The sequence below is a fragment of the Calidris pugnax genome, unplaced genomic scaffold, assembly GCF_001431845.1.
Source record: "Calidris pugnax isolate Ruff unplaced genomic scaffold, ASM143184v1 scaffold13, whole genome shotgun sequence".
In the NCBI taxonomy this organism is placed as follows: domain Eukaryota; kingdom Metazoa; phylum Chordata; class Aves; order Charadriiformes; family Scolopacidae; genus Calidris; species Calidris pugnax.
In genome coordinates, this window is record NW_015090810.1 from 17,823,875 (window position 1) to 17,842,831 (window position 18,957).

General features: G+C 37.7%; 1 protein-coding gene across 1 annotated transcript in view; it reads left to right on the top strand.

Moving 5' to 3' along the window:
• Window positions 1-18,957, top strand: part of PIEZO2 (piezo-type mechanosensitive ion channel component 2) — a 309,432-nt gene that overhangs the window by 199,873 nt on the left and 90,602 nt on the right. Inside the window, exons 8-13 of the mRNA XM_014938745.1 lie at window positions 4,565-4,727; window positions 9,872-10,000; window positions 11,091-11,129; window positions 12,926-13,064; window positions 13,466-13,608; window positions 15,695-15,931. Coding sequence (XP_014794231.1) covers window positions 4,565-4,727; window positions 9,872-10,000; window positions 11,091-11,129; window positions 12,926-13,064; window positions 13,466-13,608; window positions 15,695-15,931 — 850 coding nt within the window. The remainder of the gene's footprint in view (window positions 1-4,564; window positions 4,728-9,871; window positions 10,001-11,090; window positions 11,130-12,925; window positions 13,065-13,465; window positions 13,609-15,694; window positions 15,932-18,957) is intronic.

An 18,957-nucleotide genomic window follows, 5' to 3' on the forward strand; every position in this document is an offset into this window, starting at 1 on the left:
TGTGGTGAACATTGGTAGTCATGAATTCAGGTTTTCACTCACTGCCTCCATAGCCTGACATATAGTGGGACTATTTTCTCCTCTCTCCATCTCCCATCTCTTAAGCTTAATTGTCCTTGAGTATTTTTTTCCCTTGGTTTTGTGTATTATTGTATCAAGATTCTGCACTGACCAGTTTAGAAATTGTAGCAATTGCAATAAAAAAGCACTGTAGCAATAAAACATCTTTCATCTATTTCCTAACTGTCCAAAGAAGCCCAAATGTATTTGGATAAACATGTAAATGTAGTCTTCCACTCTGATATTTTGAGTGGTGTCCAATGTGTTCCTTAGGCTGTAGAAAAAGAGGAGAGCTGCGCAGTGCAGTGGAGGTGGACTGTAGGTGCTGGTTCTGGATCATTGAATGAGGTTGCTATAAATTGTGAAGCTCAAAGAAGATACAGGAAAATGACTCCTGCTCTGTCGTGTAGTGAAAAGTCTATGTAAAGTGGGACACAGAGTTGTAGGAAGATGCAGCAACTGGAAATCTCATCTAGACAAAACTATTATAGAAACGAAATGTGGTAGAAAATAGTAAGGCGGTAGAAGATTTGCTATCATTTGAAATCAAGCTTGGATACCTTTCTAAACTATAAACTGTAACTCAACCACAAGTTATTTGTTTGATACGAGAATTATTGTGTGTCCTACACTCTGCAGGAAGTCAGAATTATTACTTCCTTTCCTGGCCTTGGAAATTATGAGGCAAATCCTGGTCTGAAATCAGCTCCTAAAACATCAGTACATGCAGGATCTGAACTGACATATTTTTACAATGAAAAATGTTCCAGATCATTTTTACTGGAGGCAAAATTCACAGACCTAACAGATCTGTAACTGCTGTGTTTGATAATTCTGTATATGAAACATAAATTTATTTTGGGGGGTTTTGTACCCATTTTTGTTCATATTTTAATACCATGACTAATTACTAACAAAAATTGTTATACTACAATTAATGTAATAATTATTGTATATATTGTGTAATATAATGCATGCTGGAGAAATTCTAGCGATGTGCATAATGGAGCAATAAAACTTGGTACTTCAGCAGCTCCTTAGGCCAAAGATCTGTGGGTGCAAAAGGAATTTGTTCTTCTGTTTCCAATTAAAATTGAAATTGCTTTTCTGATTTTCAGTGCTAGACTGATATAAAAAGTTTTGGGTTTTTTATGGTCACAGCTTACAGCTTTGTCAGGGAGTCACAAAAGATGAAAGTGCATCTGCCGGGAGGGTGATTCACAGATTCAGTAGGAAGTTTTGCTGGGAAAACAAGCTTGTAGAGTAGGAACTGGACAAAAGGATATGACCCTTATTTTAAGAAGGGTTTTTCACTGTGTTATTTCAGAGCATTCCTCGGTCAGACATTCAAGTTCCTCTTGGCCCTTTCTAATTTCTAAAATTTTCCAGGTGATTTCTACTGTACTGTTTTTTTTAATGAAATGCATTTTGCAGAATGTTTATGAGGACTTTGAAAAACGCAATTTACTTCTTTGCAAGAGAGAGATTAATCTACTACATCTTACAAACCTCCAGTTGTTTTTGACATTACATGCAGTCTTTTGAAAAGCAAAGTATTTCCATTAGTAAATGGTTGGTCAGTATTTGTTTTATTTGTGTTCTGTAACCAGACGTGTACGCTTGTCTTGTTTGGCATCTGGTTTCCCCCACTTAGGACTTATCCTGACTTTACTGATGGTGTACATGTAAGTTGTCTAAGACAAAGTCACACTAAGATCAGAGTTGGGCACAAATATAGCTGATCATGATCAATATTGAGTATAAAAAAATCTTGGTGGAATGAAGTATGCAGAACTGAATAATACCCTAATATATGTAGCTTACTGTAAATGTTTATACGTTTTATGGCAGTCATTCCTGTGTATTTAAAAGCTTTGAATAAGAGAGGATGTCTCTACATCTCTGAAAAATGTTCTGCCCCAGGAGTTCTCACTGAAGATAATGATGAAGCATAAATATTGAATGAATAGCAACTTGTATCCTTACTGGAGGCCAGAACAGACAGAATGAGCATTCCCAAGGCGTCAGTGCATTTTGAATTTGATAGATGGGGAATGTTGTGTTGAGTACCTTTGTGACTAACAAGTCTCAAAAACCCAAGGAGAATTCAGAAACGAGGAGCAGTTCCTCCAGATTCATGATTTATGAGACAAAGTGAAATGAGTTAAATAACTATGTGGTTGGTCAGGTGGCAACTAAGAGGGAAGAGTTACATTGTAACATGTCTATTTGGTGAATGCAGGACCAGAAGGAAGCAGAATTAATTCTCATAGTATAATGTATGGATAATTTGAAGCAAGCAAATGAAACTAACAGAATGAGGAGTTAACTGAAACACAATAAAAACTTTCTAACTGGTAGGATTACGTGGAATGTTTCTTCAGTGAAGATAAAAGTAAAACACAAGGTTTTGAGACTTTATACTTACAGTACATAATGCTATGTGGTGTAGCAATGGAATATGTGATATAAAGATCATGTCTGCTTGGCAGAAGGGTCCAAGGATCTCCAGAAACTGGCCTTTCCCGCATTTCTGTAGGAAATATTCATCACTCACTGTCAATGGAAAGACTTTTTACTTTAGTAAGAATTGGATTTCATTCTGATTCTATTACATTTGTGAAACAGAAATAAGGTGATTCATTCAGTGCTTACATATAAAAGCTAAAATGAAACAAAGATGGAGGCATGTGTTGAGAAATTGAGGTAGAAGATGAAACTAATAGGAACTCAACAACCCAGATCATTGACGGGCAAAAATTACAGTCAGTTGGCAGAGAGGAAAGCAGACAAAACAAGATGTTCCCCTTTGCTGATAGAAATATGAACAGAATACAATCCAGTGTGAATTTCAGTCAGATGGAGCCAAACCGTAGCACTAGCCCTGAATGTGCTTGGACGCTACGGAAGTTTGAATCTGGGTCAACTCCAAACACAGCTCTGTCAGCTCCTTTAATTTACAACAATTTATTTTGTATGCAGGATGGTTTTGTGCTTTTTTTTTTTCTTTTCCAACTTTGGATCCTTGCAAAAGCCCTGAGAAGTCTTAAAGTTTATACCCTTTGGCATATGTTGACAATGAGAATGAGAAGTGAGTGCTGATAAATCGTTTAATAAAATGCTATAGAGCTCTAGTTCTGGCAGTTAATGGTATTATACCCATGCCACAAAACCCCAGTGAATGAACAGGTATAACCTCTCCTTTGTCATATTCTTTTCACTCTATAGCATCCAAAGGGCAGATTTCAGGCATTACATCTCTGTTGAGTGTCATTCTTGGTACTCATTCACCCTTTCATGTTGGATCTTGCTAGGTAAAGGAAGAAGTAATCTTTTAGACATTTAGTATTTACGATTAAATCCCCCAGCAGAAAAGCTTTTTTTTTTTTTTTTTTTAATGTATTTGGTTTACTCTTTCAGAGAACAATAGTTTAGGGTTTCTTTTTTTCTATCAAGAAATGGTTCTCCCTAAACTTCTTTTAGAATCAAATCTGTTTCTTGTAAAAACTGAAAATCTTTACTTTGTGGAAGAAAAAGCTTTGTCTATAAAACAAAACTGTTTATAATGAATACTGACCTATGCTACTGGAGATATATACTACTCCATGCACTATCTTTGGAACTCCACAAAATATTTTACACTGGAAGAACCACATCAGTTTTGACTTCTTACTAGTTCCATTTCGGCATCTAACACATCTACAAAGCATCTAACATCTTGTCTTAGTTTTAAAACGTTGGTGGTTTTTTTATACTTAAGTGCTTTTTCCAACATAAGTTTCTTACTTGATAGAAATACTGTGAGATGCCAGTTTTTCCAGAGATAGTCAAGTATCTCATATCATTGATACTAATGCTGCGACTACATTTAAACTAATTATGGGATTAGTTTTTCTTCTTTTTTTTTCTTAACAATTTTATAGTCCAAAATGATTGCTTTTTTGAATGTTTTTTGTTCACGGCAGCTATGAATTCGGTGGAGTATGTTTATAAGTATTTGGATAATTAAATAGTAAATTATTAGTAGTACTAGCTTTTTAAAAAATTGCTAAGCTGTTCAATGTGCTGAAGAGATGTACTTCACAGCTCTGTCCTGGCAGAATGAGTGGAATGGTGTTATATGTCAGTTTACTAAATCTGAAATGTCATGTTGCTGTGATTTGCCAAATGGCGTTGCAGCCAGATTTTCTCTCCCCTTTTTCTGTAGCTCTGGATTTACAAGACGCAGGTCATTTAAAGTTTTCACATTGGACATGGTAAATGTAATAATATTATACTCCCATTTTTTATGTTGAAAATCAAGTGCAAAACCCATTCCTTTTCATTAAATATTTTGGGATGAAAATAATCACTGCATTTTAGGCAAGATGGCAAATACTGTTTTTGAAAAGAACAATCAGTATTATAGGTAAGCAAAAATTACTTTTTTTAAACCTTTAATTTTTTTAAACATTGTAAGATTGGGTGTTTATTCTCTAACACTCTTGGTTTTTTATATCCACAGGTTGTTCGGTGTGACTTCTCTTACTCAGACAAACTGCTCAAGCACTTGGATGATCATCGGGAATCAAGAGTTACATTGGTATCACCATGCTAATCCAATCTTACTGCTGGTGATGTACTACACCCTTGCAACTCTTATCCGTCTTTGGCTACAAGAGCCCATTGTAAGGATAACTTCCTTCTCTTTTTTTTTGTGCTAAGGACTGAGAGACTGGCCAAGGCAGATACTTGCCAACAGAGGTGTAAACGTTTGAAAAAGTTAAGGGAAATTGACAGCAAGTGCAAAATGGCACCTTGAATTTTGGTCTTTCTGATAAGTGTCTTCAAGAGTCTAATCTTGCAGCAGTTACGTGGGTATTCTTCTTAAAGTCAGTAGGACTATTATGTAGGGGCTACAATGGCAGAGCATTAACACTCTAATTTGGAAAGTCAATATTGATACGCAGTAGTACAGGAGCTATTGAATAGAAGGCAAACATCCAGTGCTTGTCTAGTAGGACTGAAATAGGATACAGGCTGGAACAGGATACTGCAAGACAAGACAGAGATTTGTTATTATATCATAGGTAGAGAAATTTTTTCTTAAAACCTTTCCTCCTGAATCTGTGCCCCTGAGTGAAAATTCCAGCATTCATTTAAGAGCAAGAGAAAAAGGAGGCAAATAGTAATTTTTTTCTTCTTCCAGTTTCAGAGAAAAAAGGGAATATAAGAACTCAAAGGCATCTTAAAAGCTTAGAAACTGGAAGTATAAAAAGGATGATTCTAAGCATTATTTACTTTAATCTCGTGATCATCTGAGGTTTGACATGAGTTTTAGAGTCCAGGTCATGAATGAGCTGTGAATTTAGTGGAGTTTGTAGTAGCAAGTAAAAATGTCAAAGGTTTTCTTACTTCAAGGGTTTTTCTTCATATAATGGATAACGTAAAAGTTTAACATTTAAAAAGACAGACAAAAAAGATGTCTGATATTTGGGGGTTACATAAATTAGGCTTCATAATAAAAAGTGAATGATGCCAGAACTGTCAGCTTGAGTTATTAAAAAATCATGTCTTGTATTTCCAGAAATCTTAAGACTGGATTTTCTAAAGTCACAAAGTTTAAAAGATTGTGGTCTGGTGCCCTCTGGTATTGGGTTCTTTTAGGGTTTTTTCCTTTTTTTTTTTTTTTTTTCTGCAGCTGCATCAGCTGGAAACTCGCTTTTTTTTTTCTTTTTTAAGTGAAAACTGAGATTTCCAAATAATAATATGATATTGGCATTGGAGCTGCATAGTGAAATCATGAGAACTACTTGCAGAGGAGTAACTCATGTGAAATGCAGTTAGTGGGAGCTGTGTGATCTCAGCATCTCTTGGAATTCATTTACAGCACCTGGGTTGTTTTCATCCAACTGTCCCCATCTTCAAGTTTGGTGCTGGGTCTAAGTTAGTTGCTGTGCTTTTTAGTGGAGCTTTTTCATCTCGATATGAGTGAATCCTGTAAGTTTCCTACAGAGACTAGAGAGGAACTGGAGAGGAACTAGAGTGGACTTGCCTGCACTTCCTTCTTTTAGACCACTTGTGTTATCTGATATGGATATTTCCATAAGACGCTAAAATCAGTCTCTGAGAAGTGGAAACAAGTCAAATCAGGAAAGCTTTCTAAGCATTGAGCTAGAGCAAGTAAGTCTTAAAAGAAGTTAATATGAGAAAAGTTGATGTCTCTCAAACCCATGGCTACATGAGCAACAATACAAAATCTTGGCACTTCCATGGGAACTTCAGATGCCAGGGGAATGATGCTTCCCTCTGAAGAGAAGCAGACACTTTGAAAAAGAAAAAAATGTAAAGAAAATTATACCCTGCATTAATACTTTTTTTTTTGATGCATGGGATGTAGTGATGCAAGTATTTGTCATTAGAAAGAGATGTTAAAATTTGCAAAATTTACCATCTTTTACATATGGCCTTTTTTTGTCAGTATGCTTTTTTTTTTCCCCTTTAGTGGTGCCATAGATCAGGAATTAATCTTTCTCTTATTAGTTTCCTTCTGGTAGGCTCTGCTCTCAATTTAAATTCAAAAATAGTTGTATTCCAGTTTTAATTGAAATGTTTTTTGACTTCTGAATTTGTGGTGCATTTGATTCATTATGGAACTAAGTACATAACTTGCCTTTGCAATACCCAGATTTCCAAGTTAGACTGTATTTAGGATCTCTTAAGATTTTTTTCTTCGGTGAATGGCATCTTGGGATCCTCTTGCGGACAAAATTCCTGCTGGATTGCAGCAGGAGTTGTCTCTGAGACAGATGCTCTTGAAATTGTCTCTTAATACTGAAGCTGATGAACAATTTTACAAGAACAATGCCCACTTTAAATCTTGAGTTTCAGGGTGAAGCTTTTGTGTGTGTGCCACAGCCTGTCAACGTACAGCATGTAGGAGATTTCAGTGTATGGTCTCTGTGTGGGATTCTGTGTGGATCTTACTCATGCAAAACACCCTCAGTGCTCAGTGGAAGTTTTGCTTTTCTTATGCTGGCTATTTTAGATCCTGATTTGCTCTAACACTGAGTCGTGAAATTCTACCTTTGCAAGTAAGAAGAGGCGATCTGACTCTGGAGATTTCAGCTCATAGTTGTAACTGCTGGTAACGAATATATGAAAAGGGCCCATTCATTCTGTCCAGTGAGCGGTAAGGAATAGTACAGGAGTCAACAGAGTTACAGCAATTTAATGTGGGGTCTTCTTATAGAATTTTTAGCGTGTTTTGAATTAAGAGGCATCTGAGAGTTGTTTAGGTAGCGGAAGAACTGGAAGAATTAGACAAGTCAAAGGACTTTCACAAGTTTTAATCACAGGACTGTGTTTTTTCTCTTTTCTTACTTGTCTGAGAAAGAGAAAACAAGGTTTCTCATCCTCCCTTACAGTTGCTTAGGCTAAAAATATGTTACTAAAATCATTGTTTACATTTAAGGTCTTTTGGTATTGGTTTGGTCACCCTGGTTCCAAACTAAATGCTGTTGATAAACACTTCGTTATGGTCCACATTTATATTAAAATTTCAAATGGCAGTGACAAGTATTTTAAGCACAATCAGTTTATTTCATCTTACAGTTTTGCTAGGAATGCCCTTTTACAATCAAATATAAATGCACAATCAGATGTGAAATGTGCTGCCATTGCCTCTGAGAAGTAAAACTAAATTAATAACCATTGTTTATCTAAGTCAAGATTTAAAAAATAGGACCTTACTGTTAGGATTGGAAAGGAGAGAGTTTCAAAACCAGCTAGGACGTTTGGATGTCCTGTTCCCATGGGTAGCTTTGCAGACCTCTGCCCAGCATCCTGATTTATTCTTATTTTGCATAAGCAATGAGAACACCCTACCACCAGCTAGTTCCCATTAAAGCCTAATTTGGGATCCTGCCTTTGAAATGCCTCAAGTTCAGACAAAAACTAGCTTTTACACCATGAGGTATCTCTTTGTTGGCAGTAGAGTTCAAGTAAAACAGCAAGAACCAGAGCAGATGGATACTTCTTTTGCAAACCAGAAGTGAACTTAGTAAGACTTCATTTGATGCAGAAATACAAGTATCTTCTAAGTAGAAAGTACAAAATAGGCAAGAGGAAAATCTTAAGTCCTTACAAACAGACCATTCAAATTGAAATAAAATATGACAATTAGTTGACCTGACTAGTTGTTTTGTAGTTAGTAACAGGATAAATATAGGATAAGGCTACTAGAGCTGGTGTGTAATCTGTATTTTGGCAGCAGCTCAGCAAAGTTCCTCAACCTCTACTTAAGCCTGACTGAAGTCAGTAACCCCAGGTTCCAGGTTGCACAAGCACTTGTGTACTTTGCTGAACAGGGGTGGTATGATTGATGAAGCAAGGTTTATGTACCTTGGAGCCTACCTGGGTCTCCCACTTGTAACTGTGATATAACAACATCTGTGTTCAGTCTATCTGAGAGGTGCCATGTCCCTGCTGGGCTATGGAATTAAGATGGAGTTAAGTCCTCTGTGTTAGCAGGTCTCTGCAATTTAATGGTAATAGTTCCTGCCACAGAAGAAGAAATAGAGCATGCAGGTCATAGACAGTCACAGCATCACAGAACAGTCTGGTTTGGAAGGGACCTCTGGAGACCATCTGATCCAACTTCTTGTGAGAGCAGGGCCTCAGATAAGGTTGCCCAGGGCCAAGTCTTGGATGTTTCCAGCAAAAGCAGCCAACCCCTGTGATTAATTGTTCTCGTGGTGAATTTTATTTTTTTTACATCCAGAAGGCATTTCCCTGAAGCAAATTATGCCCTAGCCTCTTATCCTATAACCATGCCTTGCTGTGAGAAAAGTACTTCTCTCTCCTCTAAAATGACAATTTAGGTATTAGAAGGCTGAAAAAACCCCAAAAATTCCTGCACCCTTCAGCTTCTCCAACCCTCAATCATCTAGGCAATTTTCTGGTGGACCCTCTCCAGATTTTCTGTGTCTCTCTTGAACTGGGAAATGTCAGAACTGTATTGCAGGTATGGCCTGACACTGGCCAGGTACAGTGGAATAATCACATCCCTTGATCTCCTGGCAGTACTCTTGCTGATGCAGCCCAGGACATGTTTGCCTTAATTGCTGACAGAGTTCACTCCTGGCTCATGTTCAGCTTGCAGTGCACCAGGATGCTCTGGGCCTATTCCACAGAGCTGTTCTCCACACAGCCTGCCCACAGCCTTTACTGTTTTGTGGGTTTATTCCAGATGCAGGACTATATATCGACCTTTGTAAACCTTGTGCATTTTTTTCTGGCCCATCTCTAGCCTGTCTCTGTATGGTGACTCATCCTTCTGGCCCGTCTATCTCATCTTCTAGTTCAGTGTCATCCACAACCTTTGTGTGGGTGCATTCCAAATAGTTTTGATCTTTTCAGTTCTTCAGTTGTTTAGTGAAGCAGAACTGGCTTTTCACATACGTAGGCAGATGAGAAGAGTGAATTTTCTTTCAATGCACTGCCTTGAAATTTACTGTACACTAGCTTATGGTATGACCATATATATAGTAAGGTAGGTTGTGGAGGTCCATGTAATTCTGGTGTCTTGTAACTATCAGGAAAACATCTTGGCATTGACAGACTAGCAGTTACAGAAAAGTTTTCTCATCATTTCTGAAAATGTCATCTCAGTAAGAGTTATCTATCACAGATCGAGTGCATTAGACACTAAAAGATGTTTCAAAGACATACTTTGGAGAGGGAGTGTCAATTAGGGGAAAATTTAAATTCCTCTGGTGAGATTGTTATTTAGAGAGCTATAACTGGTTTTGTCATTTATATTGTTTAGCAGATGCCTGACGAAGAGAAATCTGTTAGTGGGGAAGATGACAAAGAAATAGCCTGCAGCCCAGTTTCGATGACAGTGGAGAGAAGACGCAGTCTGTGGTATGCAAGCCACTATACAACTGATGAGAGAAAAGTAAGGCTGGAGGGGGAAGGGTCTCTGCATTAAATGTATTTCAATCACTCAGTTAATTTTATCACAGTGACTTTGAAATTAAGGGGAGCAGCATTATAGAGGTTGCAAGTAAGAAGATCTTCACGTGTGATTATATAAATTAGATATAATATAAAGGCTGTATGGCAGATAGGACTATATTTTGTAAGAATCAATAAAACAAAAAAGAACCAGTGTAAGGAAGTAGAAGAAGAGCATGCTCTATGTTTCTAGCTTCCATATTTAAGAAGTTTAGGGCCAGGGTTTTGGCATGAGGCCATTATCTTTGTGCAAAACAGCTGGAAAGTCTGTCAGGGAGCTAAATCCTGATGTAAAGATCTGATCTGCCTTCTAACTACTAATTAGCACTGTGATTGGTATGGGGGTACTGCCAGCTTATCTTCCTCAAGCATACTGGTGCCCTTGTTAGACATTTATAGCAGGGCGGGTAACATAGTTGGTGTAAAAGCTTCTGGAAAGGCTTTCTACCATCTGCCCTTGCCAGTTGCAGTGCAAAATTTCATTTGCTGAGTTGCAGTCAAATTTGGGATATACGAACACACTGTTGAGCCACATATACTCAAGCCCTAAGAACTCCACCATAATAATAGTAATGGTAAAGGACCTGGCAAATGAATGAAATATCACATTTTATATTAGTATAAACATTTTTTTGGAAGTATTCTTATAATTACGGTAATTCTAATGATCATTTAAAAACTTGGTTTTTAAGCACTGGATCATTAGAAAGACATTAGAAAGCAGATAATCAGTATAATGCCATACTGATTAATTCTTTGACCTAGTATCTAAAATTTCAATGCAACATTCTCAGTTTTGGTTTAGAATTCACGGGAACACACAGTAAAGTTATGACAATGGTATGGCACACTAAATATCATTTTATGGAGTGTAGTGTACAATTCTGCTGACTTTTTAAGAATTCTTTCCAAATGTATGAGTGCAAATCTGAAAAAGTCAGCAAATATGCATGCATGTATTCAAAAAGTTAGACTTATTAATGCTTGAGCCATGCTTCTTTAATAATTTGTCCTTGCATTGCTTTTTGCAGCTTCTGTCAATGACCCAAGATGAATACAAGTCATCGGATGTTAGTATACTACTAGTCTTTGTAATTTTGTAATTCTTCTTAATGTGTGTCAATACAGATTACACTGATATATACAGATAAAAGCTTAGATGACATTTTTTAAACTTCTTTATTTTGGTTAGCCTGCCATTTCCCTACAACCTTAATTATCCTAAATATAATTGTCTTTTGCTTCCTTAATAATTGCACTGAGAAACCACTGATTAGCCCTAAAATTGATCATTTGAAATTAGACTGCTTGTAGTAGTACCAACTGGCAAATGATCTTTCCTATTTCACTGGGTTTAAATAAGATATCAAAATAGCTTTCTAATGCAAGCCATCTTTAAGCTTAATTTAGCTGCTTTGCTCTATTTTTTCTTTCATTCACGTTGTTAAAGCACAACTGACAACACATATGAGTTCAATTTGCAGATTACAGAAAACCCAAGTCTTTGCTTGAAAAGACAGCAAATGATCAATTTATCTTGACTGTTAGAGACCCTAGCAGACTCTGAAAGTACAAACAGCCCCTCTGTTGGGCATACACAGAAGAATGGATATGCAGATGAACTTTGGGAGCAGCTATAACCAAATCAAAATTTGCTCTACAGCTTCTGCTTGGTGTAGCTGCTGAATATAACTGATCATATCCCAGATACTCTTCTGAAACAGCCCACATGTGCCTGTGCATAGTTTCAACAGGCAAAATACACTCCTATCTGACAGCCTAAGCAGAATTCAGTGTTCAGCATTTACTACCATCAGTAACCCATTGCATGTGAATTTTTGCCAATATGAGAGTTATTTATGATTATGGTTGCTGGAACGTTAATCCAAACAAGCACAAGGGCTGAAATTTAATTCACAATAACAAAACAGTGAAAGAGTGTTGAATTAGGACAACCAAGTGGCATAAATGTGGTATCAATAACAAAAATTACCACAACTGGTTTTATTAATGACAGCAAACGTAGATCTCACCAGTAATCACTTAAAATTGAAAGTAATTTATAATCATCATTTTCATAACTACTGTAAGTAATGAGATGTGAACTGAAATCTGAAAATCTCAATGTTTGCCTAAAAAGGCAGTCAAATTTTTGGTTACAGGTTTAACATAAATGCAGGAGATACAATGATACTTTCCTATCTAGGCTGTAAAAACTCAGTTTAACCTGGGAAAGGGAGGATTTCTGAAGATGGGCTCACTGAGTTGCTGTTTGTGTGCTGAGCCACGTGGTCAGCCTCAGCCTTCCCCATCTGTCGATGTGTGAACTTAGTCCACCTTTACACTGCTTTTTTTTTTCTGTTTAATTTCATAGGAAGGATAGGCCAAGAGCATGCAAATAGTCGTTTACTGTGGCTCAGCTGATTGCAGTAACTTAATTGCTTTTGCTTTTGTATCCACACTTTTATTCCTTTTCAGACTGCTTGCATGTCAATTGAAGTGTTACCTAATGCAATGTGACATTCTGGGAATTTGAAAAAAAAACTTGCAATCTTTTAAAGGAAATATTTATAGAAATTCAAAGGTGCAACAGCATTTTTCTGTTGCTAAAGAAATTCATTGAAATCAATTTGTAATCCTATTGATATTGCATAGAAAGCTAACAGCAGTTAATTTTGGAAGCTGTTATGTGCTACTTCTGCATGCAACATGACTATAACGTACCAATTTCTTTGGAAGGAAGTAACTGTCGTTACTTGTTAAGTTCCTTTAACTGCCAATCCAGCAGTAGCGAAGCACAGAAGTAGGAATCTCATTGTCCAAAGAGCCACCCCAAACGCAGTGCTTCTCTCCATTGTCCTGGCAGGTGCTGCTGGTAACAGTGAACGGGAACCCTGCTGACTATCACACCATCCACCCCACACTGCCATTAGAAAATGGTCCGGCCAAAGCAGACATGTACTCAACACCACAGTACAAATGGGAGCCTTCGGATGACATGTCAGGTAGTGAATTGTCTGGAAATTACCCTTAGTTCCATATTTTTTCTTATTCTGTATCTCCATTCACTGCCGCTAGCATTTATTTTCATTTTGGTAAGCTCTTTGGCTTGTGGAAGTTAAATAATTGCTGTCACCTTACGATGATGGCTGACTGCACGGCAGTTCTGTAGACTGGGCTGTAGGCACATAGTATACAAAATACTTTGCTTAACAACACAGCAATTGCAGGTTTTGTGTTGCTTTACTGTGCTACTGTGTAATTTTTCTTTGGCTCCCATCTTGAGCTTGCTGATTGCAGTAGAAATAGCCATCAGAGTGATTAGAAGTGAAATCATTCCAGGAGAGTGTATATGTTACTTTTAGACCAGCATGAATTGCAAATAAGAATTTCTTTTTCTACTTAGAAAAGGAAGAGGAGGAGGAGAAGGAGGAAGAGGAAGAGGAAGTTACTCAGGAGGAAAACGAGAATGTTAAATTACATGCTCTGGTCTCAGTGTTCCAGTTTATCATGAAACAAAGTTATATTTGTGCTCTGATAGCAATGATGGTAAGTACTGGCAGCAAAAAATTAATGTTGTTCATTTTAAAAATAGAGGTGTCTTCTAAATGTTTTCCTGAAAGTAATCTCATTGGCTGGTTTTCAGTAAGTGTTTGCATCACAGTTAGAAAATATCGCTATAGTGTCTGCATCATTTTGGGTCCATTTTATGTTATTGATGCAGAATTCCCAGTCCTGTTATAGACCTATAAATAGGACAACACGTGGAGTTCTGGGTAAAGCATCACATTTCCAGGACTGGGAGCCCTGGGTTTTGTTGTCTGTTGAATGTCAGAAAACTACTGGGGCTCAGTTTTCTGTTGATTCCAATACTTCTGCATAAGCGGGCTTGTCATGCATTTGCCCCACTCCAAAATTTGCCTACAAAATTAAAGATTTCGTAGTGATATAGTATATTTTAAAAATATAGTTCCTATTTCATGTTGAAGCAAGCATCCAGTTACACTCTGAGAAGTAAAGATCTGTAAAGCCCAATTTCCTATATTGACACAGGAAGGTCTCAAGGAAAATACAGCTTCGTGCCAAGCAAGATTTTTCTATTGTTTTACTTACCACCCTTATTTCTCTTTCTCCTGTTGTTGTTTGCCTTTAAGCCCACGATGCAAATACCTTCAGCTGCGCTGTAGCAAGTTTTCAGCAAAATGATTAGATCTCACTGCGCATTCCCAATGCAAGCTTTGGTTTTACTGTTTTGGAAAGGTTTCAACTGTGATGAAATTAACCGTAAAGCTTCTTGGCCCAATTTTGCATTAAAAATGGTAAAACAAATTAGCTTGGCTGCTTCTTGTTTGCATAAAGTTTCAAACTTTATTTGCTGTCCTTAAACAGGAAAAGTTTCTCAACTGAATAAGGCAGACTCCTTGTGCAGAGTCTGGATCTGCCTTGATGCATTCTGAGACATTAGCAAGTAGTTGTTTTCATATTGATACAATGCCTCTTTTTCCTCTTTTTTCAAACTCTAATGCTTCATATGATATGCATTTCCTTTTTGATTAATTTCTAGGGTCGTGTCTCCTGATAGCAAAGAAGAAGATATATTTGAAGAGCTTTTTTGTAGTTTAATATTGAGACACTAGTAGCTTTTTTTTTAGTGATATATCCCTATTTTATATGACCCAAATTCATTTATGAATGTATTTATGGTGCAATATGATGAAAATTCCACTTAAACCATAGCCAAAGACATTTCAGTTTAAGTTATTTTCTTATATGGAGACAGAGAAGTAGCATATTAGTGTTTTTCATATACACTTGAAAGACATAATTTCCAAGGGGGCTGAGCTAAACTGATTGAAATAGTCTTAATGTTTCATACTTTTCTATTTAAATTGAAAAGGAATCCAAAATGTTTTATTGACAGTTATTCCACAGTTATACCAGCATATAGTTGAATTTAGTCCTAAGTCAGTAACACAGCGTTAATAAAAAACACTCAAAACCCTAATCCTTTTCCCTGAGTGTTTAATAGAGCAGTTTTTAGTAAGTGATTTATGCAAGCTCTAGAAAACTTTCTGTATCTGTGCGTATTTCAGGTAATCTCACATGGTTGGTGTAGACTAAATGTTCTTTACGTTAGGTGTGTGCACTGTGTGCATACCATAGCTTTCCATTTTACATTGTTTCCACAAAAGCTAAAACAGTATGGAGTTAGTGTAGTTTTGTAAGTCCATCAAGGGCCTTGAATGTAGTAGCTATTAAATGCATTCTGATATTCCTACTCTGAATTGTTTGCCGCTTGTTTTGCAAGATCTTGTACTCACAAAAGTTAGTCTGTATTTAGTTTAGTGTAATGAAAAGCAATGAGTCTGGTTACAAACCTTGCCAAGGTGCAATTAGTGCACAAAGAAGGGTTTGCCCTCAGCTGTGGGGTTCTTAGGAATCCATGTTCTGCACGTTCTCCAAGGGGTCTGTTGTAACTGGCCCTTGTAGCTGATTAATATGGGTGAGAGTCTCATTGTAATGATAGTGTGTGCTAATTAGAGAAGTGTAAATTAAGTGTAACTGGAAATACGCATCAATGTTGTTCCTGAACGTAGCTGTGAACATTTTTTCCTCTCTCTCCTCCTTCCACAAGGCATGGAGTATCACATATCACAGCTGGTTGACTTTTGTGTTACTGATCTGGTCTTGCGCGTTGTGGATGATTCGGGACCGAAGGAAATACGCTATGATCAGTTCACCGTTCATGGTTTTCTATGGAAATTTACTGCTAATGTTGCAGTATATATGGAGTATTGACCTCAAGAATGATGAGCTTCCTGAAGTGTCTGGTTTTTTAGAAAGAAAGGAACCTGGAGAGTTGGCGTCAAAGGTAGGTGTTACAAAGAGCTGAGACTTATTTATAAAACCACAAAAGATACTGTGATAAAAAATGGCACTCTTGGCATTTAACAGTGAATCCTTAGTATTCAGTATAACCATGTTCAGTAGCAGTTCTACAATAAAGCATAACTCATTAAAAAATAGTGTTTGGAAGATGGCTTCTTGCTTGTTAAGCTAATACCAAAACAAATGTTGAGACATCTTTGTGGATTTTCATGATAATTCTGTAGAAAATGCAGAATTTCTGTAGAAAATCCAGTCTTATAAACTGGATGCAAAACTAGATGTGATTTGATTTGTTAGATTAATACCCATGGGATGTCAGGGCTGTCTCTGAATATGATGGCAACTGGAACTGTGGTGTCATTGCAATTACCAATACTACTGACACACGTATGATTTGGCACAAGCAGCAGTACAGGGCTGTGACTGGGCTTTAATTCTTTACCCTTATACCTGAAGCAGCATGAGTTGGAATCCATTTCAGGTCAGAAACAAGAGAGTTTGTTGACCTCAGTGCATGATAGATTTTTTTTTCTTTGGTGTCTTGAAAGCACTACAAAATGCATGTTGTTTGGCAGGTTTGCTTCCCAGGGAGGGTATGAGCACAAATAGGAAGTTGCTTCCTAGAGCTCCCAAGAGGGGTGTCTCAGAGTGCGTGTAGTTGGCGCTGCTCCCCTTGCACTAAGTGAATCACTTCCCTTGTGACTTCCAATTACCGTTTGTATTTGAAAATTAGTGAGTGCTGTATTATTTCTCTCATAAAGGTAGGGCTAGTTTAGTAACAGATCTAAAGCTCAAGCAGTTCAGCAAGAGAAGTTCTACTGTTTCTCTCAACAATTTTGTAAATTTCTTGGGAGTTTTAATTGTCTTAATGCTTCAGCACTTTTGACATTGTATCTTCTTAGCTGTATCATCAAATATCTTACCTAAAACTAGCTGGTGTCAAGAAAGGAAACTTGGGTATACATGATGATTTGGCCACATCCATGAAACTAAGAGAAGATGTCTAGTGGGGTTTGTTAGGCTGAATATACAGCACTCTGTAAATTTCACAGAATCACAAGACTGGTTGAAGTTGAAAGAGCCTTCTGGAGGTCTTGTAGTCCAACTCCCCTGCTCAAGCAGGGATGTCTAGAGCTAATTGCCCAGGACTGTGACCAGGTGGCTTTTGAATATCCCCAGAAATGGAGACTCCACAATCTCCCAGTGCTTGTGCTCAGTCACCCTCACAAGAAAAAAGTGCTTCCTGATGTTCAAAGGGAACCTCCTGTGTTTCAGGTTGTGCCCATTGCCTCTGGTCCTGTCAGTGGGCACCACTGAAAAGAGCCTGGCTCCAGCCTTTCCCCATCCTCCCCTCAAGTATTTATAGACACTGGATGAGATTCCCCCTGAGCTTTCCTTTCTTCAGGCTGAACAGTCCCAGGTCTCTCAGCCTTTCCTTATAGGAGAGGTGCTGCAGTTCCTTCATCTTCATAGTCATTCAACTGGACTCTCTCTAGTACACCCATGCCTTTCTTGTACTTGGGTGCCAGAATGGGACACAACACTCAAATTGTGACCACCTCTTCATCTTCCTGGCCTGGGCTTCCTGAAGACCCCACATGTCTCCATTGTAGCTATACAAGCCATCACACTCTATCTCTGTGGTCCCAACAAGATCATAGCCCTGCACAGAGGTGTCTAATTCCTTGTGGTTTTTTCCCCATGCTGCATGCATTAGTGTACAGGCACTTCAGAGAGGTGCCCAGCAAGCTGAGTTCCCACAAAGGATCTGGAAGGTTTCCCTATAATGGTGCCTTGAAAGAATTGCCTTGCTTACATCGAAATGCTTGAGGTGACCCTACATAAGCCCTGTTTTGTTAATTATTTGTTTCCTTTTGTTCATATCACCCCAGGCACCCTTTGCCTGTCAGCCCTGTCCTTCACTCCCTTTCAAGGCTGATAGTAACTCTGTCCCTCCCTGTTATTCCTACTTCAAAGCCCTTTGAATAAAGATTGAAATTAAAAAGATTGGATACTGTGTTCTGCAAAGAGGAAAACAGAAATAAATGTACTGTAATTCTTTCTGCATAGTTTTCTGCATGCTATGTGTTTCTTGCTCCAAAAAAGAAATGACATGGATACTGTAAAAGGTGGACTAAAAACATTTCTTTGATCTGCAATCCTCCAAGACTTTTTGTAGAGGCAGCTCTGGTGCTGGAAATGCCGCAGAGAACGGGGTGTAAATGCAGCAGGGAGATGGAGTGATAACACTGCAGAACAAATCCATGTTTTACAATATCAGTAGTTTCTGTTGCAAAAGGCAGAGCTCCAGGAGGTATCTGGAGAAGCTGTGACAATTCACACAGGCTGACAATCTTCTGCTGCTGCTCAGTGTTAACCATGAAGTCAGTGAAAAGAGCTGTCACTAGCCAGAGACCTCTCCTTTCCCCCACAAAGTTTTTGCACCTTAGATGAAAAACAGGAGAGTTCTTTACATTCTACTACTAGCCTTGTCATTCTATTGTATGCAAAATAATTGCCTCTTACATGCTCCCTATTTGAGATTTTATTCTTCTAGCTTATAAAGTAGTTAAATAACCCTTATTCTGCACCACTGAAATCGGTAGAAACTTTGCAGAATATAAACATAAAATCAAGTGTGTGATGAATAGGAATCATGCTTTTTTCTGAATTTCAGCCATTCAGTATTGTAAGCTGTTGAATTTAGCTTTTTGCTAAACACAGAATTTCAGTCTTCATTAAAGGGATTTATTTATTTCTAAGGGATCCTGCTGTTATGGAATTATCATCTCTCAATGATCTTCAAAGAATTAAGAGCCATCTTACATCTTGTAACTGCTCCAAATACAAGGCATGTTCAGTTGACTGTGTCTTGTGTAACTTAAAGACATACAAAGAAATTGTTGATTTTTAAATTAATTATATTTAAGCACCTGAAGTACCAAATCTCCCAAATTTAAAGACGTAGGATATATACCAAACCCTAACAATGACAATACACTCACCGGC